The following is a 25,061-nucleotide window of genomic DNA, read 5'->3' on the forward strand; positions in this document are numbered from 1 at the left end:
GGACTCTTAAAAGTGGTTTCAAAGTTTATTCTGAAACTGTCCAGAAAAGCTTCAGCCACTTCCATAAATTCAGAGGTCATGTGAGCAAAAGGCTTACCTGGATGACACCTACTGTGCTGCAGGTAAATATTTAATGATTGTCAAAGGGAGCCCAATTGTTTCGTGGGGTAGGAAGGCATATAGGGGGATAGCACATAGTGATGGCTCTTGGTGTATTTTGTATTCAGAATGACTGGGGTGACCTGTCGTGGAAATTAACTGCAATATTTCATTAACTAATTTGGTGCTACCTTTTCAACCTCCTTCCAAATGATGTCATTGAAACTCTACTGCCTATTAGAAAGTTTGATCCCAATACACCACTTGGAGCTCTGATGAGTCATAAAGAGATAAAGCCTCCTTGAATGCTCTAAATAATATCACCCTTCTTCGCTTAATTTTTGGATGTCTTAGGTATGAAGGCAGCGAAAGGAAAGAAATCATGCAAGTACATTCAGCAGTTTCTCTTCCAGCTGTTGTAGGACTTGGGCTCATTCAAGTGAAGTGTCAACAGCTGCACCATCCTGGCAGGTGGGGTTGATTTAAGTTGTATGATAAGGGAAGAATGCTGGTTGGGTATAGGGGAGGTGGGTGTTTTGTTTTTGTTCTCCTCTTCTCTCCCCCTTCTCCCCCCTTTCCTTCTTAGCTTTTAAGTCTTTAGGCTTCCTTGAAAGAGGATGGTGGAGTAGTCTAGCTAACTGAAGAAACAAGCTCTTCATCAGTTCTTCTTCTGGAAATGGGAGGAAGGAGAAATGCTTGGAAAATGAAGTAAGTGAATATGTGGTTTACCTAGGGAGAATGTAGGAAGGAAGGAACAAATGTGTCAGACCACGCGGTACAGAAAGCTGTTTCAGAAAGGAGCCTCGTACGCAAGGTGAAGTAGTGGGAGATAACGATAATACTGAGATGATTGAATGTGGCTGTAGTGAACTTTTGCTGGGAAAGAAGTCTCTGATGAGGAAGTCTCTGATGCTATGGGTTTGGAGGGAGATGCAGGTGTGTATGTACTAAGGGTGTCTTGCTAAGAGAGAACCTAAGGGGGCAGGGGAGATGGCCTTGGCAGTTTGTCCTCAACAAACCTCTGGGCTAGAAGCAGTACCTAGGAAGTGTTTCTAGCCCTATCTGAAACCTTGAAGAAGCCACCATGTGGCTTATGAGCTACACCTAGTAAGGTATCTGCCTGCTATTGCTTGTGGCCTGTTGCTTGTAAGGGTGGGGGCTGGTAGAGTAGTGTATTGTACTGGTTCTTGGTGTGAAAGAGAAGAGCATAAACACTTCTTGTTCTGCTGTAACCTTGTATTTTGAGGACAAAGATGTTCTCTGTTACTGACTTACCATTTTGAGATCCTTCTACCCAAGTAAATGTGATTGCTCCCTCTCTGCTGCTTTCACTGAATCTTAGTAAAAATGTTCCTGGGCTCTGGTCCTTCAATAAAGCACGTTCTTTCTCTTTACTGATGAAACCCATGATGCAGCTGTAATGTTGAAAAGAAAAAGTTGAGTTTACTTCTTCGATGTAAAATCTAAGCTGTGCTGGGCTAGCTAGGAAAACTAAAAAAGTTTTGTCACTTAAAAGAGCAGAAGTACTTGTAAAAGCCTTACAGAATGCTTTGTCCTGTGAACAGCTGCAAAGCTAGCAGTAGGACGGACAGGCTGAAGCTGCCCTGTGGAAGCCATGAATCGCTACAGCTTCCCTCAGCACTCTTCCTTTGGCTCGGTGGCTTATACAAACATTTTTCTGAGCTCGGAATAAAAGATATTGTCCTTTGCTGTTAAAGCTGGGCTGTGGAAGCAGAAGTTCTACATGTGTAATATGGTCAGATCCCAGCTAGCAGTTTTAACTTCAAAAGTATATTAAGGAACAGTTGTTTCCCATCTTTGGGTGATGAAACAGTTTGCTAGCTACCAGATTGCATTCATACAGGTGTGGGGTTTGTTTTATTCCTTGTGCACATTTTCTAGATGAGCTGTTAAGCTTGTGTGACTTCTATGCCTCAAATTCACTATGCTCAGCAAATGTCACTGCGTAGGCAGGCAAGGAGGCCAGTGTGGTAATTATAAGAAATGGACTGGTCTGAACAGGTACTGGGGAGGGAGTTGTACAAGCTAGCACTAGGGCATAACCCTGGTCAAACCCCAACTGCTTTTTTAAAAAGGTCAGAATTCCTTTGCACTGCTTCTTATTCCTCAAAGTACTCTATCAATAATGAAGTTTTAAGGAGTTTTACTGTCCTGCACATTAAGGAAAGTGCTTTTTGCACAAAAACTACTAAATAATCATGATTTTGCTTAGAATTTCAGATGATGTAAGCTATCCTGTTTTATGGTCGTGTTTTGTTGGGAGTTTTTTGGGGTTTTTTTTGTTTGTTTGAAATGGCATGCTTTAAGTAACAAATGTGTTGGGTGGTAAATATCCTGTGTATAATGAAAGTATTTTGCCTTCCCAGCCCTCAAGTATAAAGAAAGGCAAGTGTTCTTGAGGCTGTAATACTTAATCTTTTGTACACAAGGGGTATCTCTATCCTAATGAATCCTATATATTTGTCTCTTTCCCACTCAAGTATCTTTACAGTTGGCAAGAGTTTTCCCTTCAGTTTCCCTTTTTGCCTTTCTAAGAAACAAAGATCTGTGACTACCCAATAAAGCCAACGGAGAGGAAAAACTAATAGTACTGAATTTCTGGTTTTGATGACATTCAGGATTTAACTTGCACCTCTTCCTTCTGTTAAACCCTAAACAGGGGATTGCTCTCATAACTGAGAGCAATGAGTAATTCTATTCAAGACTGTATACTATCAAAGCCACGAACCCAATCCTGTAGGCACACAGCCATACTGAGGCGGAACACCAAATAGGACAGAACTGCAATTCTGCTTCAATAATGGTGGGAAAAGTTCCCGCTGCACTGGTGTCCACTTAGTTAAGAAATATGTAGGTTTTAGGTGGTGAAACAAGGCTTTGACAGAACTCATCTGGGGCTAGGGGCTAATAATTTGAAGCCTGCTGCTGAATGTAGCAAGACAGAGCAATCCTGATGTAGAACCTGCAGACCTGTGGGATACTAGGATGCTGCATTGTAAGTGTGCTACTGACAGGGTTTCATAATGTGGCTAAACCTAAAATGCAGGATTGTGACCTTGGCTAAACTTGTTTCTGGCAGCAATTACTTCTAAAATTGGCAATATCAGAGTCAAAAGTTTACTAAACCAGTATTAAAGGGAAAATAGAACTCATTTTCCATCTGGCAGAGTCTTACTGCTTAATATACTCTACTAAAATCAGTAAAGACTACTTTTTGGACTCATATTGAAGATACATAAGTTCAGAGTCTGGCTGCTGCCACCTACAGGAGGCTCACGATAATGTTGGCTTGTGGGTAGGTCTTTTGTTTGTTTTTTGGTTGTGGGGTTTTTTTCCTTTGGTTTGTGGGGGTTTTTTGTTGGTTTGTTTTTTTAAGATGGATGATGACTTTATGACTTATGCTTTGTTGTACTTCAGTCTTCCCTGTCAAACACAAAAGAGGCTCTGTTCTGGGGTGTGGAAAGAACCTACCTGCAGCAGGAGCAGAGGCAAAAAAAATAATTCTAACATTCAAAGCCCTGCTCTGTGACTTAAATGGGACAGCTTGGTCATCTGACGTTTATGCTTTAAGCAGTTGCCTCATTAGAGGCTTCCTCACTACTAGAATTCATTTGCCTTGGACTTTTCTGGTTGCAAGTTCCACTTTATTGGATCCAAAGTTATCTGCACAAACAACCTCACAACCTGAGGATGCAACTGCTAGTCTAAATGAGAGGTCAGAGGCAATGACCACATCTTTGTTAACTTCACTCATGTCTTACCCATCATTCCAGAGACACAGGAGGTGCTTCTTAATAAGCTCCAGGATTCCCTCAATCCACAGCCAAAAGGGGAAATTTTTATCGTTTATATTTTCCTGAAATTCAGAATATGGAAAGGTGGGGGGTAGGAGGGGGAGAACAGGGATAATGTGATGTCAGTTTTATTAAGCAGAGAGAAAGCAAGCTCTCAATCCTTTCAGCATCTACTTGTTCTTGCATTTTTCTCCCCTATTTCTTCTTCCCACCCTCCCTGTATTCTCTTATGATTTTTTTTTTCTCCTTTTCTGCTTCTCTACTCCAGAAGGACAGAAACTATTGGGAATGAAGCATGTACTGAATCTTAAGGCAAGAGGCAGTGCGAGAGAAATGCCTGCTTGAGCCTACAGTACCTACAAAAATATGATCCATTGCCTCTCATGCAATGACACTGGTCTAAGAGCAGAGGAAGGGCTCTGGTTCTTGCCTGGGCACTGTCCTTATTGGAGCTCTTGGACACCCAAACCATCCCATGGGGCTTTCTGCCAGGCTGGCTAGCAGAATAGCTTAGACACTTTCTGTCCTGACTCGGATTTCCATTCCTTGTGAGACACCCACACTAATGAACTCGAGTGCTTGTAGGTCACCAGAGCTTTGCTCTTCCCCTTGGAGTCTGCTCCTGCCTGCTGTCATCTCCTGCTTATCTATACCAGTTCAGGGTCTAAAGCCAAAGAAAAGGTGAAGAGTCTTCCCGTCTCGCTGCAGCCATGGTTCTGAAATCTCATTATGCGGCTTTCTGTCATCATGCTGACCCCTCTTGGCTGCCCTGTGCTAATCCTTACCCTAATCTGGTCTGGTCTGGGAAATGTCCTTCGCTATGACAGAGAAGAATTGTTCACCTTGCTGGGTTTTTTTTGACACTTTCTGTAATAGTTAAAAATCGAGAACTAGTCTATTAATAGCAACTGCATTAATAATAATGAAGATACTGTGTTTGAAACATGCCTTTTCCTATATAGTTTACATGACTCAAAAGCAGTCTCAAAATCACCTACTCCTTGCTATCACAAGCCGTTTTTCCTCCTGCTGCTGCTACTTTAACCTTACCACCAAAACCTCCCACAACCATGTAAGCTCTAGAATAACTAGGGTACACTTCTGAAAAAAAAAAAAAGCACCCTGAAAAAACCCAAACCACAACAAACCCTCCCCCCCCCCCCAACAAACAAACCCCACAACAAACTAAGACAAAACTCCCTCTTCCATCTCAATTTTTAAACTGTGTACATACCTTGCAGAATCTTGTCCAAGGAATAAGGCCATCATGAGATCCTCCGCTTGTTGGCCCTGAGCAGAATAAATTGACTTCAGTCATATTCCGTAAGTTACTTAGTAAGGCTGAAAGGAAGGTACTTATAGCACTAAATTCTGAGTGTTTATTTACACCTCTGAGCTGTTGGACTAAGAAAGAAAAGAAATGGAAGGCTACACAGCTAGTGCAGGGAGAGCTTGCAAAGCTTCTCTCTGGAGAAGTTCACTGCATCAGAATGACCAAATATATTCAAACAGACCTTGCGTAACGGGCACCAATTCATTCTGACACTTTCTATGCTATGCTACTCCTAACACTTGCCAGTTCCAAAATGCTTCCAGGAAGGAGACTGAAATCTTGCACATCTCTTCTCCAGCAAAACAAGAAAACTGCAACCCATAAGCTTTTCAGTAGGAGCTCAGCAGACCCTACAATATCCTTCTGAGATTAAGCACTGTCCTGTCTTGATTCTGGTGGCTTGTAGGCTTTTGCCCCAGAAACTCTCTGACTTCTAGGCCTACCCCAACCACAGTCTCATCTCATTCCTGTTGCAATCACTTCCCACTGCCTTCTTATGTCAACAGTGTTTCACAGCCACATCCAAGCCACAAAGAAAATCCTATGCTGTGACTACAGCAGCTAGAGCTTTGCAGACCCTGACTGTATTCAGAACCAAATTCTTACTGTTACAGATCAAGCTATGGATTTCAATAAAGTCAGAAATATGCTGCTTTTCCCTCTCATAGCCCTAAACATAAAATGGATTAGGGAGCTTGTTTCTGATGCTGCTAGTGTTAGAGATCAAGATTCTGTCAACTTTCACACCACAAAAGCAGCAGGTGAGTTGTATCCTGGCACCCTGTTAGATTCTGTGTCCCCTTGCACTAAGGAATCCTGAATATATAATGTTCAACTACCTGGATTTTTTCTGGTAGTGAAATACTTTTAGCTGTAGACATAAGATTTAAATAGCATCCCTACTGTTACCAGAGCTTTAAAAAAATCTCTGAAGCTCTCAAATGCAAGCAGACCATAGAAATATGTCAGTGGTCACTTTGTTTTCATGATGGTTAATTAAACTAAAAAATTTACTCTCCTTGCAGAACTCTGAAAAGTAATCTATTAAATCAGTAAGCTTTTGTCAGATCTTATGTTTTGGGGAAATCAGAGGAAGGGAATTAGACTGGAATGCTGTACTTACCACCTAGACCCACTAATGTTAAATCCCTTTAAATGCTTCCTGAAATTTAAGGTGAGTGGAATACACTGAATCAACAGTATTTTTATCTAGGGTCTACTATGCAAACTCAGTAGCAGTGTCAAGTGTCCTGCCTATCAGGCAAACTGACAAGGAGTTTGGAAACAAAACTCATGGTTGATTAGGCTTTTACTAAGGACTCTCATCTGGGAGATGTTCAATTTGATATCCTTCAATAGTTTCATAGTGTGTGCACTTTGGTATTGCAACTGTGTTTATGCAGATAGAGTAAACCCCCACTGTAGTTGGGGGCATGCATGAAGTTAAAATAAATGGAGACAGAGTTAAAAACAAAACCAAAAAATTGCCTAGAAACAGCCATCTCAAAGATTGACTAAGCATGTGCATTACTTCTGTAGCTCTTTAAAAGGCAGAAGTAGTCCCAATCTGCACTGCCCTAATGCATAGAACTCTTAAGTTAGAACTGCAGATTTTTTTCACAACCAGACCTTCATTTACAAACTCTACCATATTGAAAACTGAAGAACATTTCATTGCTATAAAGTGATATTGTATGAGGGGAAAAGGTGTGAGAGAAAATGAAAACTTAAAATAGAATGCAGAAAAGATGTAGAATTAGCTTAAATTCAAACAGGCCATCTATGATGGAAGCAGATCATACCAAGTAGCTTCTCTCCCAACATGTTCAGCTGATCTGCATTAAGTCCTCTCTTTGTTACAGAAGAAAACTGCCAACTCAGAACTTCAGAAAGTTTAGACCACTTTGCATAAGGTGGATTCAGAAAGAAGGACAAGTTCTGGAATGGAAGGGAAAAATATAATCTATGGTTAATAAACATTAATTTCAGAATGCCATTTGAAATTATAACAGTGTATTGCCAAAGCAAAATGCAGATATAAGAATGGATGTCAGCTTGACACAACTCTGCAAAAGCAGGCTTCTATTCTGACAGGCGCTTTTAACCAGGAAAAGTAATCTCTGGGACTCTGCTTTGGACATGCCTTCTCCCAGTGGGTAGAATTCCTAGATTACTCAAGTGCACTGAATTTGAATTCTTGAATGTTTATTTGGCCTCTTGCTGTGTACTGTATATACTGAATACAACATATACGATCCTTATATGGGTTTCAAACATTGCTGTGTTTTAGGATAGGGAAGTAAGTCACTGTGCCTCTATCTATGCTTGAAGGCCATTAAGAGTCATCTGCATGGAAAAAAATGCAGCAGCCACTTGTATACAGACAAAGCTTAAAAATTACACAGTTATTTCTGATACAATTTCTTTTTTCAAATACCTTGGGATCAGTAGACAGCATGTTGAACCACAAGATAGAAGCCCATCCACTTGGAAGCTGGCTCACATTTGAGATCACAACAATGGGAAGGGACGTGGTCTGAAAGTGACCCAAAAGGAAACATGTCAGACTATCCTGTACTGCTGCTGCAGTCCTCCTCTAGATTACCCACAAACCAATTTCTGTTGTAATTCCCTGCTTGCATGGTCTTTAACTTTTTCACTCAAAGTTTGTATGTAGGGGAGAAAATGTCAGCATGATGAAGTACTAGAAAGACTTAGGTGATTTTTGTCTGATAAAGACTTTCATTTAGTGTCAGTTATAGCACTGATTTTAACGGTAGAGTTCATAGCATATTGCTTCTGAAATAAATGGAAAGCGGTATCTAGAGAGCTTAAAACACAGGGCTTGTTATCAGACACTTTGGAAAAGCACATCTACTCTTATTTACCCAGAAATTTGACAGCATTCTCACTGTATGTGTCTATACAGAGATGTTGTGAAGTGTCATTCATATATTTTGAAATAACTGAAAGTGCTTGATATCCCAGTACTTAAAAAATAAAAAGATAGTTTAGATTGTCAGCATGAGTGACATAACAGGAATTTAAGTCTATCTGATTCACCTAAGACATACCTCTAGGTCTATTACCAAGCCAGGCTGGCACAGCTGCGTCTCAAAACTCAGAGAGTGAAGCTCTTCAGTTACAATGAGAGGACCCTTTAAAAAAAACAAACAAAACCTTTCAGGGACTGAAAATTGCCTGGGGGGAAGGCAAGGGGATATATCATGGGGAAAAACCTTTTCTGCCCAAGATTACTTGCTGTAGACTTCAGAAACACTTTACAAGTTGTCCTAGTTTCAGCTGGGATAGAATTGATTGGCTTCCTAGTAGCTGGTGTAGTGCTGTGTTTGAGTTGGGTATGAGAAGAATGTTGATAGCACACTGATGTTTTCAGTTATTGCTAAGTAATGTTTAGTCTCAAGTCAAGGATTTTTCAGCTTCTCATGCCCAGCCAGCAAGAAGGCTGGATGGGCACAAGAAGTTGGCACAGGACACAGCCAGGGCAGCTGACCCAAAGTGGCCAAAGGGGTATTCCATACCATCTGATGTCACATCTAGTATAGGAACGAGGGGGAGTGGGGGGCAGGAGCACTGCCGCTTGGGGACTAACTGGGCATCAATCAGTGGGTGGTGAGCAATTGCATTGTGCATCATTTGTTTATTCCAATCCTTTTATTATTACTGTTGTCATTTTGTTAGTGTTATCTTATTAGTTTCTTCTTTTCTGTTCTATTAAACCATTCTTATCTTAACCCATGAGTTTTATTTCTTTTCCTGATTTTCTCCCCCATCCCACCGGGTGGGGGGAGGGAGTGAGTGAGCAGCTGCATGGTGCTTAGTTGCTGGCTGGGGTTAAACCATGACACAAGCCAAAGTCAAGTGACAATGCTAACCTCCTAAAACTGACTGTTAGAATGGCAGGGGTTTGTCGGGTTTTTTTGGCTTCTACCTAGAAGCCAAAGAAAAAATCTGTCTTTGCCAGAAAGTCCTGTTAAAGCTAGATACCAATGAGGGAGAGTCCAAAGGGACACCATTGTGGTAGTAGTTCTCACTTCTAGATACCTCCTACACAGATCACTTCCTAGAAACGCTGAAGTCCTTTCCTATTGATCTGTCATCCTGTGTATTTCTTCTGGGGGCTGAGCAGAGCATTATCTTAAAAGTCCAAATGCCTTTTTAGTATTATGCAAAAGCTTTACAGACAAGGTTAGTGCTGCTTACCTCATTTGTTCTGCTTCCTGCATTTTTCTGTTCTTTCAGTTGCTGCAAACGAACAACAACAAAGACCCCATCACTCATTTACCTCAGCCACAAATAAAAGTGGTAGAGGATGGAAATGTTTTGCATGCCCTAGTTGCTCAACTGTATGCAAGCTTGCTGCATTAGTGTCTGATTCTATTTAGTTCTAAGCTGTGGAAGCCAAAGGATTAAACTGTAGGTAACTACTGCTCTTTTATAAACTATTAATCTGTGAAAATAGATATTGCACTGCTATAATGTAACGCCTTTATGTAAAGAGGCCTTATAAGAACAGAAGCAGTGTGAAATCAGGAAGGATCAGATGAAATACTCGTTTATCAAAGTACCTCTCTGAATTGGACAATAAACTCCAGACAGTGTCTGTCTGGATGAGGAAGGGAGACTTCCTCTGAAAGGCCCCAAACAGCATTTCTAGGTTTTCTTTTTCTCCTTCCTCCAAAGAACTCATTGCAACATAAGCTGTATGGCAGCAAATACTCTTATTTGCATTTCTGGCCCTGTTTCAGTGACAAAAGCAATAGCATTTCAACTGAAACAAGCCAAATACTTCAAAAAGTGAAAAACAAAGAAGGAGAGATGATCATAGTTCCTCTTACACAAGGGTGAACAATGACTTCAATAACAAAAGCAATTTCCTTCCTACCACACCCTCTACCCACACAATTAAATGGATGTGTCAATAAAAGAAAAAAAAAACAAACCAAAACCCTACCAAGTGCCTGAATTCTGCTGCTAGACTTCCATTAGTAGATTCTTCCATGTTCATTACTTTTGTGTTTGTTCCCAAAATATTAAATTTCCTGAACCTTCAAAAAGAGAGAGAGAAAAAGAATTAAGTCTCAAATTCACTGAAAGAACCCAATATTAACATACCAAACTGTGATGCCACATACCCTTTGACGGAGTTCTTCTCACTTACATCTCTGTCAACAAAAAGAAAAGACAAATCTTTTCAAGATGCTGCCACAGAGAAAATGTGCACGTTTGTTTTAGTAGCTGACAGCTGACTGAGAACTGGCAAAATGCTTCTGTGAAATCTTTTGTGTAAAAGAGGAGGCCATTGGTTCAAGCAGTCAAAATACATATTGTGCTACACAGGCTGTCTCTTACTGAGGCTTAAATTTTGCTATGGGGCTTTATAATCAAAGAAAGTCTTTTCTTTTACTACATATGTTTTAACTCTTGCTCTGAGAAAAAACCCTACACAGTACTGTCATTCTAAATCTGCTTTCAAACCATACAACTTGTTGAATAAATTGCTGCTTCACTTGAATCAGTTTTCCTACCACTCAGGATTTTACTGAGTTGCTTTATATCTGGTGCACTTCTCAAAGCCTCAGCTCACGCATCCACCTAAGAATTTCTTTTCCTTTTCCCCATTCCATGCAAGTTCCTGGAGCCCAGAGCTGTTTCAAGTGAACAGAATGCCCCCTAAAGGCTTGAATGGGAAGACAGAAACCCACCTGCTTTCTTAAAAGCACAGCCACTGTCATTATTTTGGAGAGCTTGTTACATTTCCTTCCCTGCCCTTAAAGTGCTAAATTCATCTGAACTGTAGCGCTTGTAAAAAGCTGAACTTGCTTACAAAAGATTAGTAGTAGACTGTTTAGACTGCTTTAAGTTTTTCACTAATTGAGAACGTGTCACAGGTTAAAGGTAGACTGTTTATACCCCTAATTCAAAGACAGCTTTAGGATAGCCAGATTCCTCACTAGAGGCTACCCAAAAAGTAAGATATTTTAAAGACAAGGCTGAATTATGTGACTGGAAACAGTGGAGTTTGATGCTACGCTTTCATCTAGTGCTAGCCCAAGTGAAACACTCGCAACAGAGAAGTGGTTTTGCAGTGCCTTTGCTGTCCAAGTGCTGCTCTGTGCATAGACTGATTTAGCAGTAGTGAGCTCTCCTCAGCGCACCTGAGTGGAGCTGGTGGCAAGAAGCTGAGGCTGTCTGTGCTTTGTGACATGTCTCTAACAGCAGAGAGAGATTTAGAGCAAGGGCATGGGTAAGAAAAAGGGAAGATATACCTGCTGCCATGGAGAACCAGCCTGCTCCTGGCCAACTCAACACTATGACTGCCTTTTGGATTTCTGAACATGGGGACCGCTTACCATTAACGTACACAGGGATGAGAAAAATGCAACGTACTTATCAAATAAAACTTTCACTTTCAAGTTGTAGTTCAACTCCTGCAATTTCACCAGCAATCTGGAAAGAGAATTTTTTTTTTAATAACTGAAATTGCAAAACACAGGTTCTCTTCTATTGCATTGCTTATCACAGGTATATTTAAGCTGCACCACTCAGGGCCACATACAGATTCCAAGCTTGCTCCATACAAGATGGCATTTAGAGAGGAACCTAGATGGGCAAATGAGTTATTCTTTTGCATGACAAAGTGGACTGCATGTGTCTTCTGCTGTTTGGCTGTGTTTCTTATGCACTCAATACCCCCCACTTCTGGTAAAGGGTAAAAGCTGAATGCAAGTTAAAATTTGCTAAAAGACATCCCCCTGCCACATGGCACTTTCTTCCTCCTGACCTTACCACTTGGGCTACAGTGTAAGATGTGCAATCCTTTCAGCTGTAGAAGTCAATGACATGAAAGGCTTACCACAAAACAAGAAGGGGGAAGGGGAAAACATACCTCAGCTTTACAGTAAACTGTACTCCTGTCTTCAGGACTAATGGCCTCTGAGGATGTGTTGGCATGCAAGGCTGCCTCTCTACCACAAAGGAGCTATGGAAAGAACAGATTAAAGGCACTTTGATTTATCAATGTTGTCTTTAAGGAATAAGAAATTACATTAAAAGTGAACTTTGAAAGAACGGCGATTTACCAGTAGTACTATAGACTTCATTCATTCAGTTTCAGTCTACACAGAGGTCTATGCCCTGGTTTCTTTCATTTGTATCAATGGGGCTAGAAATATTCCAAGTATAAAGTGATTTCATAAGGCTTGGCTTTTCCTAAATACACTGATGGCTTGAGGAGGGAGAGTGCTACCTCAAACTTCCCTGAAATCAAACAGCATGTAAACACTCTGATGTAACTAGCATAATCTAAGTGAAGAGTGTTGCTTCATTTGCCATTTGCAGTGCTTGCCAAATTCTTATGGTTACGGTGCTGTGAGACAGTGCTACATAACAATGTGTGCCCAAGGGCTAAATAAGCTAGCTGGGGATTTGACGAGGGCTAGCGAACCCCATGAAGCAAACTCCTGAGGCTAACCTGTTCTGATACACCCCAAACTGTTTCTGTCTTAGGCACCTTTTGTGTAGCACTGTGCTGTATAGACATAAATCCTGAAGTATTTCTACCGTTAACAAGTCCTAGGCAGCATGGAGACTTTTCCTTCCACTATGCTCACAGGCAAGATAACTAAACAGCAGCTGAACTTCTACAGCTCTTCCTCATTGCCTTTGCTTCATTGAAAAGCAGTACCTGTGTCTTGCAATTGGAGATTAGTGGTCAAAGCATTTGAATGGGACTCTGGAAACCTGTGTTCTAGCCCCCTGTAACAGGATGTTACCTACTGTATCTAAGCCCCAGCTCTTGTCTGCTAGATTCAAGTCTTCTGCAGCATTAACTTTTGTCTACTGTATGTCTACAGAATGGGACCCTGATCTTACGTGGGGCAACTACCAGCTACAGTAACTTGCATCATAGAGAATATACAGAGGTAGGGCTGGCCTCCCTACACTGCAGACAAGGAGGATGTGTCCAGAGACAAATGGTTGGAGAATCTAGTGTGTATTTGTCTTGGGCATAGCTTCATGCAGATGGTTTCTTGCCTCCATTTACTTGAACTTTGCAGGGCTGAAGCTTAAAGCAAGAAATGGACTAACAAACTAGGAGTTTGATTTTGTAATCAATGCACGCTGTAGCACAGCTTCTCCGAACTTAATGATGACTGATCACAAACCCTTTCCATGGGCCTAAACCTGTGGAAACCCTAGATAGGCTAAATCTCAAAAATGGTCATTTAGTTTAATGTTTGTGACAAACTTAGGAAAACCTCAGAAAATGCAAAGTTAGCATGCAGGAAATACTGAGGGAACAGAAGGGAAGGAGCTCTCCATCCATTTATTTATGCAAACAAAAAGATCACTCTTGACTGTTACCTCTGGATGAGTTGTTTGAAAAGACTGTATGTTCGGTCCTGCAGAACTTGTTTATTTTTTGTGATGGGATCAGGGTCATAGGTAAACTTCTGTTCCAGTTCCTCAAGCTTTTTGAGCTGCTGACGAACTTGCTGTAGACTTTCAGCAACAATGGTGAACCTACAATTATACAATCTTATTACTTTTAGCATGTTTTTGTATTGTACTAATGCTGAGACACCAGTCAGGTGTGCCTGACTGGTGCCTTTGGACTAGGCAGTGCACAAAGAACGCTTCCTGCTCATTGCAAATGTGGTGAGCTAATAAAATCAATGAAATGTAGTTACGCTGTGACAGAATGAAAATGTGTAATGTAAATAATCAGTCTATTTCACAGATCTGGTGTTCCTTCATAACAAGTGTTCAAGTTCCTGTCCAGTGCAGTCATTGACTAGAGACTTACCAGTTCTGTAGCTGGTCAAGACAGGCATTGGGTGGGCCACCAATGCATGCAGTCTGTTGCCTGTGTTTCCACTCCACCAGCTCCTCATTAATAAGAGCACTCTGTGTGTGCTCTGTGGTGTTCAGTAGCTGGACTATCTTGTTCACCACTTCCTATAGAGAATATTAAATTACCCTGTTTATTAAAAATACTTCATACAGGAAAATAAGTACTATTTTACCTCATGCTATCTGTCTTGCAAAACTCCGCAAGAACCTCGAAGTAATAGTTTCTGTCAACACATGATGTTTTCTAAAAACACCTTCTTCTTTTTAGCTGGAGTATTTGCTAGATTAAGGGGAGAAACAAAGCATATTCAGTATTGCTGAATTCTGAAGAGCTAGTGTCTTGCATCCAAGTCCCAAGTGTATATCTGGGATCACCCAGTGCTTGCTGTAGATTTGAGCACTGCAGTGAGAGTGGGCACATTTAACTCTAATAATAGCCACAGTTTTTTAAATCAGTGTTTTCCTCAAGAACATGACTATTGATATGACATCTTTTTCCTTTCATTGTTCTTTTAGCTTTACCTGACAGTTTGATAAAGGTTGCTAGAAGAGAAATGAAATTGCTTACAGACATCCTAGACCTTTTAGTCAGGATGGAAAGAATGAAATCTTAGTTCAACTGAAAGTAGTAGAAAAGTTTTCTTTTGCATAATTTGTTATGTCAATCCAATGAAAACAAACATATGTTCAAAATGAAGTGCTGTTGCCTTCTGAAAGAAAACTTGAGCATTACCTTTCTCTTGAGGTCAAGTGATAAAAACATCTTCTTGAGATTCATCTGTTCTTTCTTGAATTCCTCCTGCGACACACCATTGGACTCAAGCTCTGTAAAATAAGTCCCAATTGTGAAGGTGAGGCTGAAGGAGTGCTGAAGTATGCATGGCAGAAACACTGCGGGGAGGAGGTGACCTGCCTGGCTAATGTCAAAATGAAGTATATTTTTAAAGCTTAACAGTCTCCTAGATTTTTTTTTCTATTCCTCCTTTCCCCCTTCTGAAAGGACACAGTCTATACGTAAAGCACTAATGCAAGGAAAAGCCACTATCCCAGTAACTGAGATGTAAATTTGCTTGTTTTTCAGAGCAAGAACTTGATTTAAAATAGTGATTACATTGTGTAAAGATACACACTGAGCTATTTGCTCTCATGCTGACTTCAGACATGAATTGTTCATATTACTCAACCTGGCAACAGATGTTACCTGTTATTTCAAGGGACAATGTTTACAGCCTCCTGAGGGTAGCCCAGGCTGACAGATCCTACATAGTCACCCTAGCTACTACCTCTGCTGCCTACTGACCTTAAGTTAGAGGTTCCCATCCGCCTCACGGAAGTGCTCCCTGCCCCCAACTACAAAGAGCAAGACTGTGGCTCAATGCTCCCTTTAGTATCTTCTGAACATGTCCCTCTTCTGAAGGACAGTCACTTGTCAATTTGTGTTGGAAACTGAAGCCTTTTCTAGAACAAAGTAGTGAAAAAGAGAGACAGATCTATATAATGAAACCAGTGTGGGCTTACAGCTGCATGTGCTTCCCTCAGTACACAAAAGCCTACAACTTGAAGCAGGAAGGCATTTGTGAAATATAAGATGGCAGAGAAGCCTAAACTTAACTATTTAGGTGTATGGTTGAACCAGTCAAAGTCTATAGGGTTTGCTATTTCTAGTAGCAAAGGGACGTAAAGGACAAAGGAATGCTGCGTTAATAAAGAGGCTCTTGTCAGAACAGACAGATGCAGAGAATGCATTTTTCAGGAATTTAGGTTTTAGCATAAAGTAGAATTAATGAAGGAGGGACATTACCAGTAAGTTTGGCTGCATATTGTTAGGTTTAGTTTCCTGACATAAGACAGCAGAGTTTACTCTACAAACCATATGCAATAGGGTATGTCCTTGATACTCACCTCTATTCTGCAAGGTTTTACATTTAAAGTCATATTCATCTTGCATATCCTCTAATGTCTTGATGTCTTGCTCCACATCCTATAAGGCACAAATGAAGGTGGCCACAATTATTCAATACTTTCATGTAATGCAAGACTACTTCTGATTAGGAACTGCCTGGTACCAGCCCTTTACAGAGACGAAGCCCAGTTTTGTAGCAATGCATTTTCCTGGAACTCCCTAACAGGAAATATCCCTAAACTTAATCACCTTCTATTCACTCTCCCTCCCTCTTCTCAGCTAACTAAAATCTGTTAATTATAAAATACCAAAAAGCCCTTACTGTCTAGCCATATAAGTTTTGGAGAGTTTAAGAGTTTACGAGAACCTAGGCTACAGTAGAAAAACTTGGAACAGCACACAGAATTTTAAACAAGATTTCAAATTCTTGGATATTGCTTGGAGAAAAGCTTTCTGTCATGACAGTATTTGTTATGAGAATAACCATCTATATACTAAATGAAAATCTATCTTCTAGTTAACAACAAATTGGTCAGTATATGATTTCTTAAGAGGTTTTTTTTCAGTTGCTAGTATTTCAGATAGGCAAAATGTTGCTAAGATTTAGGCACAAGAAATTTGATCTTGCTAAACCAGTCAAATCCCAATGTGTATTATGGTGCTACTGATAAATAATTACTTTCTATTTTCAGACAATCACTCATTATAGACTTGAAAACCAAGCCATTCCATTATTTTTTGTCATTTTAGGCAGTTTATGTACTGAAAGCTTTTCAACATATGTGAATCAACAAACACTACTTTAAATAGTTATACTATACTTACTATAACACTGTTTTTTACAGCCTTAACTTTTGCATCAAGCTCCTTCTGTTTGTCCAGCATCCCAATCACAGTGTTCTGTATGCTCCCCACTTCCATCTGAGGGGGAAGCAAGTAGAACAACAGAAGTCAAACCAGAGTGACGCATGACAGCAAATACTTTTTTCATTAATGTAAGTTAGTGGCTTTTGTTGACAAACAACATGATGAAGTATGGCTTGTTCTGATAAATCATACTAAGGTTTTATAATTTAAAATCGAGGTCAGGTGAATTTGCAAGAAACAAGGGAGGATTAAGAATGCCTGTTGTGTGATAATGCTGCATTTTTTCATCATAGCAATACAAGCTATAAACATATTCCATTTTCTCTCTGCACAAATCCATTATTTTGTTTGCTTATCTTCATGTATCTTCTAAATAAATCTCAAGAAAACAACAACCCTTTAGGTTGGATGACATCAAGTATTAGATTCATCTATACAGGGTATGGGGGAAAACAGGCTAAGAGCCAGAACAAGATAGGTCTATGTATAGGCAAATGGGGTAACCTGGTATGCAGTTTCTTTCCATCAAGGGATTTGAGCACATTTTATCTCTCTGTATAGTTTCTTTGAAAGCTGATCTCAATACCATTCAGGAAGTTTATTGCATGACATCACTCAGGGAGAACTGCAGTAATTTGAAAGACAAGATTTTCTGTTCCACACATTAACAGTACTATTGGTGTTAAAAACTTGCTGTTCCTCCAATGTGGGACAGTCAGGTATGCATTATTGCTCTGATTAACGCTTCAACTTACACTAAGGTCATCTAAAGTACTTCTTTTGGTAAACTGCCAAAGGTCCCCCATCATAGATTTAAGTCAGACTATTACAGCAATCTAAGCATACTCTAACATTCAGGATTCTCCTTTGGTTTTTATGATGCTTTTAATTGTGCCTGCTCTGCATTTTATCTTCTCAGCTTTGGGAAATGAGAACACTTACCAGAACGCAGAGGTAGGGCATGGTGTTGTACCTACTGCCAACAGTAAGTATAGGAGGACTTATTTCTCTTTTTGATGACCCAAATATATTGCATGCTGCCAGAATAGAAACTGAACAGCTGCGCTGCAGCTGCAAGGGCTTTGTCAGAGTCACATTTTTAGAGGAGCTGTTTTGGACATAGCTGCATCAGGAACCTTGTTGAAAGCCTGTGCCCGAGTGCTGCTCTCACTCTAACACTACGCATTCAAAAACTTGCCCTAAAGGGAAGTATGTAAGTATTGAAACTTAACATGCTCGATTAGTCATCACTTTACTACTACATAAGTAGATTACATCTAGCTATATAGTTTCCATGCTTTTCCCAACTGCAGAGGTTTTTTTTTAATTGCAAAACAGTTCTCCTTGCAAAGGAAAAAGCAAGATGATGAAAAATCAGAGAATAGATGAGGAAGGAGAAGAATATGGCTTTACCTATGGTTCAGAGGAAAGAAATAGGCTTCTTTTAAAAAAAACAAAAATAGAAAGAAATACTTGGAGATAACTGGCAAGGAGAACAATGCACCATTTTCCCAGAGAGACAGTCCAGAGAAGCACCAAAGCTCAGTTGCTTAATACAGAGTAAATTAAGGAGTAAAATGCAAATGAAAAAAGCTAAAATCTTGCTGGAGAAATAAGACAAGCACTAATTATTAAACTGTAATAAAATCTGATGAGCACATCAGGCTATGGTACAGAAGCATTAAAAAAAACACATAGCATCACTCAAGGAATAAAAATTACATCCTGGCCATCTCCCCTCCAAATGCTTCATACAGCACAAACAAGCCACACTGTCCAGCTGGTACATATAGAGTATTCACTCTTCTGTCTTTAAGAAACATATTGCTGAGCAGAGAGAGGACAGTCTGTTTCCTCTTTCAGTCTTCTTCCACTCCTCCTGTCCCAAATATTAGGAAAGGGTAGATACAACTGCAGTAGACATTCCAAGACTGTTACCTGATTTGACAACTGGGCACTGTTCAGTATTTTCCTCTCTTCTTTCAGACAGTTGTAGATGATCATTGCCATGTGTATTGGGTCTTCTTGGAAGTTATCCTGGCATTAGAGACAGTCTATCGTTAAAGTTCATGCCTGTAATTTCTTGTCCTTCAGTAAACTAATTGGCAAAAAGATTAGCGGGTGACTGTGTGTGACCCTCAGGGCACATACTGCTCATAGCATGCTCGAAGACTACAAGGAGTTGTGACAGCTACAACCATCTCCAAGAATGAGTTTCTATTTAAGTTCATTACTGTACAAAGAGATGGGACTTAGCACAAAACAACAGGAAAGGGTCAGAGACATTACTGGGAGAAGTGGGAGAAGTGAGATACTACCCTGCAGTCCTAGAGAGAGCTCATCCTCTCTCTCGGAGCCACCCTTCCACACCTTTGAGGTATAGCTGCTGGATTTAAAGGGCACTTGTTCTAGTTTGACAGGTACAGCTCTCGCACAGTGATCTAAAGATGATATGTTAGCTGTGATTTATAAATGCGTAGTTAAGGCTGGATACAAATTCAACCTTACTGTTCTACATGCATACAAAGTTGAAACATGCTCTGGATTGAGTGCTGCCCCAGGGGGTTGCTGAGCTGTACCGGCCTTCTTGACTGACCTTTCCTTGCTGACCTATAGTTACTATCAGGTAAGTACAGCCTGGTCATGTTCTCCTGTCTTCAGAAAGCAGTCCCCTCATCACTGACTTGTGTTGAGGAGAAGCTAGGTGTGTGGGAAATAGACTGTGGAGAAGGTGACTCTATGGAAGATCCTTTGGCATAGAGCCATACAGGGAGGAAGCGAGGTCTGACTAACGAAAGTAATTAAGTCCACTAAGGGTATGTTCTGCATTGTCACACTCACTACCAATTGCTTTGGCCCTTTTCTTTGTCAGTAGAATATGATGCACAGAAGTGCTGTCTAATGACAAGTCCTTTGCTATTAAATGTAGTTCTGCAGTTATATGGGAAGAAGTCCTTCCCCCGTGTTTCTTCTGCATCAGAAGCTTATTAGGACACTGACGAAACCAGCTGGGGAAGTGGTGGAGTAAGTGAAACTACATTCGAGTAAGTGCTCCAAATATATATAGTAAACACCTTACAAACTACAACTTTCTTTTTTTCTAGAGTTCTCAGAAAATGTATCTGTACTGGTAATGAAACTGTAACTTTCTAGCCAATTAAAACAAAAATGGAGCCACATTTTAATTCTGACTTTTAAATTAGGATTCTCATACATTGTCTGTGAAAATCTCTCACGGTAGGGTAGTTTGCTTAGAGGCATCCAATTGCACTATTGAAGCAATTCAGGCAAACGTATAGGCATATACCCCAGCCATACCTGAAGATTACGTTTGCTCTTCCTTATGTTGTGTTGCAGTAAAAAGTTGTTTTCTATCAAGAATCTACTAAATTGATCATCCAGCTGTGACAGCAGGTCATGGAATAACACCGTAGCAAAAGATACGTTGTTGGCTGCATGTTCCCTAGAATAATTTAAGGCATGCTTGTATTAAAAACACTTTCAATAGAGCATTCAAGAAATGCATACAAGAGTACCTTATTTTTAATCCCAAACTCCAGTTGTAGTAGATGCAATCAGTAAGAATTACCTTCAAACATAAGCCAGTTTTTTTCTCTCAACTTTGACTTTACTTTCCTTGATATAGAAATGTCGCGTTTATCTGTATTATTCTTGCCACGTTCTGTGCAACTTCATTTACTCATTCTGTGCACATCAAGAAGCTAAAAGTGAACCTGATGCATGTGCATGTTGTACCACTCTTCTATAAGACGACACTGCACAGAAATCTTGGCAAAAGCTCAAAGTCTGCAAACAGCAAGAGACTGAGCTGCCAAGGTCTGATCGATCTTAAACCAGCTGCTTTTGTTAGAGACCAACCAAGGGAAATATGAGATAGTACACTTGTTACTCTAGGTGTCAGGCCCCTCTAGAAAGCCCTGAAGACGGGCAGGAACACAGGCTATAGCACCCACACATCTACTGAAGTGTCCTACCAGCAAAGGTTCACCTAGCAGCTTGCTTCCCCAGTGTTCTTCTGCTGCCCATAACAGCATGTACAAGAACATGGCTTATCACACAACTTGAAGGCCAATTTCTATGCTTACCAATCCTGATTCTCCAGCCACTGTGCCAGGTACTGCCTGATTTCCATAGGAAAGCTGTCATCGTATAGCTGGTGAACTTGCTCCAAAAACTTGGAATCAAGTTGCTGTAGCTGGTACCACTGAGTCATCCTGAGGAGGGCAAAACAAAAATCAGTGTAAATGTTTAAGTAGTATTTGGACTAAACTGCTGAAAAGTAACTCATTTAAAGTTTTCATGAACAATGGCAAAATTGGAAGAGTAGGAAGGAAAAGTGTTTTCAGCAAACAAAACCATTTTATTTTCATCTGTAACAATTGTAGAAAGCTAATGATTAAAACTAAACACAACTTCTTCTGTGCTTGTTTTAATAAAAAAAAAAATTTGCAAATTAAGAGAGTGTGCTATTGCATGAAAAATAACTCAAAGCTGTATCACCCTTCCCTATGAAATTTTTTTTTTTTTTCCTTTGAAGCCCATTTCACAGCATTTAGGGTACAGGTAGTGTTACTGCTCTCTTCCTTAGTAGGGATATGGGAATGAGGACCTATGTGTTTGATACCTGTGATCAAGACCCTATATGTGGAGTTTCACCTTTTGTTGGTGCAGATGTATTCCCCATTGCCACAAGGTGGAAAAAGTGTGAGTAGAAAATCAAAGAAACCTTTAGTGGCCCATTTTCAGGTGTTATGTGCGTCATCACTTTATGCTCTGAAAATGGACTAGATCTCAAGTCAGTTTAAATGGAGACTTACTGGAGAGCTGGTTTTTTCTACTATATGCTTTAGTTCTCATGATCAAATTTTCAGACACAGGTTACTTAAAATGAATTAATATGACTGAGAGAAGTCATGCTGTACAATAACAGTTCTATAACAGAGTGGTTGTGTGTTCCGATGTATGGCCTCTGGCTGCAGACCAGTTACCATCTCCTCACTGGGCTGCAGGTTAGCGTCCTGTAGTGGAAATGGCATGTAAAGATATGTCCAAGGAACAGTCCAGGCTGAGAACGTGGGTGGTGAGACACAAGTCTAATTGCATCTGCAACTTTTAAAAAAGGGTGACAGTTCCTATGCAAAGAACAGGGCAGCACTGGGGTGGAGGACTATCTTATACATGGCTACCTGCCAAATTCATTAGTGTTTGTATGTCAGTTCCCTCAGCTGCTGAGTGGCATACGCTATGCATGAGAAGCAAATGAGAATTAAAAACGGTATCATGTTTAAAGTGAGGGCTTTGAGGATTTTGATGTGCATGGGATTCGGACTACAGGTAACATAGCACTTGAGTATGCTGTAGTGGCATCAAGGCAAACAGTTAAAGATGACATTGGTGAGGAAAGCTGGAAGAATTTGTCTCAATGCATGAAGATAGACCATTGTTTTCCCTAGTGCTTAAATGAAGATGTACTCCAACCTCTCTGTGTCTTAAAGCGACTACACTGGGAGAGGACCTGGGAGCAGTGGCGGAGAACCAGCCAAAGAGCCGGTTACAGAGCAATACGATATTGCAGCAAATGCACTCCTTGGGGATGCAAGATGAGAAACACTGAAAAAGTGGTAAGTCGGCACCTTTTTGTAGAGAAAGCATTAGAGAGACCAATAGTGGGATACAGGGCTGAGCCTGCCATTGACAAAATGACAAGCGAGGTGGTGTAGGACAGAAAGGCCATTTTGCTGTTCTGCCTTCCCTTGGGTATGGGCAATAGGATCGCAGTCCGTATGCACCTCTGGAGAAAAGGGGCCTTATCTGCAGCTGCGCGGGTCTGCAGGCTTCGGTAACACCCGTGCTCGAGGTTGCCTTCCACCGCTAAGCTCGGGCACCTTCCTGGCTGTGCTCTAACTACGTTTAAACCCCCCCATCTCCCAGCAATTCCGTTCTTCGTGTCGCCCCCGACTTCCCGGGCGATCGCCGCCCAACCACGCGCGGCAGTTCGGGAGCAAAGGGCGAGGGACAGCCGTTCCCTGCCGCCTGCGACCTGGCACGCCTGCCCCCAGCCACCGCGTCGTGTGTCCCGTCCCTCCCCGGGAGAGCGGGTAGACCTGCCAGCCCCGGCCCGCTCTCCCTGCAGCCGTTGGCGACCGTTAGCCACCCACCCCACGGCGCCCGCACTTACTCGTGGGAAGAGGCTGCGCTTCCACTCCGCGCCGCGACCCTCGCTTGCGCCGACAAATACCCGCAGAGCCGCGGAGCTGGCGGCTGGTGGCAGGGCCAATCAGAGCCCGGCCCCCGCGGCCGCGGCCAATGGGAGCGCGGCGCCGCCGGGCTGCCCCGCCCACGGCCCTTTCCTTTCCCCGGGGTGGGGGGAGGCGGGGTGTTCTCGGCGCGGCGCAACCCCTCTCGGCGCGGCGCAACCCCCCTCGCCTGGCCTCCGGGGCCGCCGGCCACACCGGCGAGCTGCGCCGGGGCCCTAATAGTTGCGCAGGGTTTGCCGGCAGAAGCACCGCACGTATAACGTAGAGAGAGGTTGCACCTGTTAGGGAAAGGCTGTCCGGCAGCGCGGCGACGCTGGCAATGGCAGGCGAGGCAGAAACCGGGTGAGCGCCGTCCCCGGGGACCGGCCTCCGCTTCTGTCGGCTTGTGGCGCTCCCGAGCAGCGTTCGGAGCGGGGCGGTGTTAGGAGTCTGGAAAGGTGTGAGAGAGGGTGCAGCCGTTGAGAAGGAGCCAGCAGACGTTTAAGAAGTAGGATTTGTCAGCAGATGTAAGGGGTGCGAGGGAAGCCCGGGCTGCTGCCCGGGAGGAAGGTGGTGCGGTCCCGGTGTCCCCACGGGAAGGGGGGCGACCCTGTCAGGAGTGAAGACCGTGAGGAGATGAGTCCCGCTGTCCCAGGAGGAAAGACGCTGACGTGCGAAGCTCAGCGGCCCATCTCCAGACGGCAGCCAAGGACGGCAAGCTAGCCCGCGGGGGGGCCGCTCTGAGGACGCGACAGGTTCCCTTACACTCCGCGCGCACCCCGCGGCCTTAGCCCCTGAGGTGCTGTTACTGCACCGCCGTGCCGCTCCCCCCACTCTCCTTCGGAGCCAGCTGCCGTACCTCCCCCCCCACCTCTCGGGTAAGGCTCTGGGAGCCGCGCTCACCAACCCTTCCCACAGACCAGCCCGAGGGTGCGTGCGGGGGCCGCCTCCCGGCTGCGCCCCGCCGACCCCGGCCGGGCGCAGTGCGCAGGCGCGGGGGCGGCGGCGGGAGGGGGACGCCGAGGCGGGAACAGCCGCACCACGTGACTTCGGGGAAAGGCGGCAGGGAACCAGAAAGGGCCGGCTGAGGGGAAGGCGAAAGCGAAAGCCGTGGCGGCCCGGCCGCGGCACCGGCCCCCCCCCCCCCCCCCCCCCGCCTCGCCTCGCCTCCCCCCCCGCTGGCCGCACGGCTGGCGACGGCCACCGCAGCGTCCCCTCTCTGACAGCCGAGCGGTCGGCCTCAGCGGCGAGAGCAGCCGCTTCGGGCCCCGGGCGGTAGCTGGCACCCGCGCCCTGGCCCCTGGCATGGCGGTGCCAACCGCCCGGCCCGGCCCGGCTTTCCCTACCTAGGCAGCAGCGGCTTGTTTTCCTCATCGTCGCGATATATTGGGGTTGAAAGCGCCGGGGGCTAAAAGTAGTTCTGAACTGTAAGCAGTAGGAAGCGACCTGCTTCTCACCTTTGCAGTAAGAAAATCTTCCGGTTTTCAACACCTCTTGGCGAAATACTGGGTTGGTGCAGTAATGGGCTGGCCCTGGGAAACAATAGCTGGCCCACAGAAGTCTGCAAGGGTGGCCGGTCTCAGCCGGCTGCGTTGCATGGGTGGAAGAAGGCGTGCAAGTGCCGTAAAGGATTGTACAAACACAGTCGCGATTGTTAGTTTATGAACTGTAACACAGATTTCCACCCAAGTTATGGAAACTAAGAATGCTTATGCAGGTGGCTGAGTGTTTTAATTGTTCCTGGCATTTTGTCAGTTGAGAATTTTTATCTTTGGATAAAAAGGTCTCCTTCACGGTATCTTTCTTGCATCAGTCTTACTCTAGGATGCCGTTACTGCTACTTAGACACATGTTGTCTTGTTTGATCTTGTCTCGTGTATGAAGTGTCAACAAAGACAGGAAGAATGAAA

At 42.8% G+C, this 25,061-nt stretch overlaps 1 protein-coding gene across 9 annotated transcripts in view; it reads right to left on the minus strand.

The window, feature by feature from the left end:
* The window catches only part of STAT1 (signal transducer and activator of transcription 1), a 29,324-nt gene extending 5,199 nt beyond the window's left edge, over nucleotides 1-24,125 (minus strand). For 2 of the 9 annotated variants that reach the window (XM_049810355.1, XM_049810364.1), the window contains exons 1-20: nucleotides 23,451-24,125; nucleotides 21,001-21,129; nucleotides 20,213-20,357; nucleotides 18,833-18,931; nucleotides 16,853-16,948; nucleotides 16,027-16,105; nucleotides 14,858-14,949; nucleotides 14,078-14,229; nucleotides 13,636-13,794; nucleotides 12,158-12,250; nucleotides 11,659-11,718; nucleotides 10,404-10,433; nucleotides 10,223-10,316; nucleotides 9,472-9,513; nucleotides 8,322-8,405; nucleotides 7,685-7,783; nucleotides 7,050-7,185; nucleotides 5,149-5,204; nucleotides 3,882-3,976; nucleotides 1,375-1,514 (exon numbers count right to left, since the gene is read on the minus strand). In XM_049810355.1, the coding sequence (XP_049666312.1) occupies nucleotides 1,375-1,514; nucleotides 3,882-3,976; nucleotides 5,149-5,204; nucleotides 7,050-7,185; nucleotides 7,685-7,783; nucleotides 8,322-8,405; nucleotides 9,472-9,513; nucleotides 10,223-10,316; nucleotides 10,404-10,433; nucleotides 11,659-11,718; nucleotides 12,158-12,250; nucleotides 13,636-13,794; nucleotides 14,078-14,229; nucleotides 14,858-14,949; nucleotides 16,027-16,105; nucleotides 16,853-16,948; nucleotides 18,833-18,931; nucleotides 20,213-20,357; nucleotides 21,001-21,128 (1,879 nt within the window). In that variant the 5' untranslated portion in view covers nucleotide 21,129; nucleotides 23,451-24,125. Of the gene's footprint in view, nucleotide 1; nucleotides 829-1,374; nucleotides 1,515-3,881; nucleotides 3,977-5,148; nucleotides 5,205-7,049; nucleotides 7,186-7,684; nucleotides 7,784-8,321; nucleotides 8,406-9,471; nucleotides 9,514-10,222; nucleotides 10,317-10,403; nucleotides 10,434-11,658; nucleotides 11,719-12,157; nucleotides 12,251-13,635; nucleotides 13,795-14,077; nucleotides 14,230-14,857; nucleotides 14,950-16,026; nucleotides 16,106-16,852; nucleotides 16,949-18,832; nucleotides 18,932-20,212; nucleotides 20,358-21,000; nucleotides 21,130-23,093; nucleotides 23,219-23,450 lie in introns of those variants that run through there. The other 7 variants (XM_049810338.1, XM_049810327.1, XM_049810322.1 and 4 more) reach the window with 7 other exon arrangements.
* Between the last annotated feature and the right edge of the window lie 936 nt (nucleotides 24,126-25,061).

Source organism: Accipiter gentilis, chromosome 1 (assembly GCF_929443795.1).
Source record: "Accipiter gentilis chromosome 1, bAccGen1.1, whole genome shotgun sequence".
Classification (NCBI taxonomy): Eukaryota; Metazoa; Chordata; class Aves; order Accipitriformes; family Accipitridae; genus Astur; species Astur gentilis.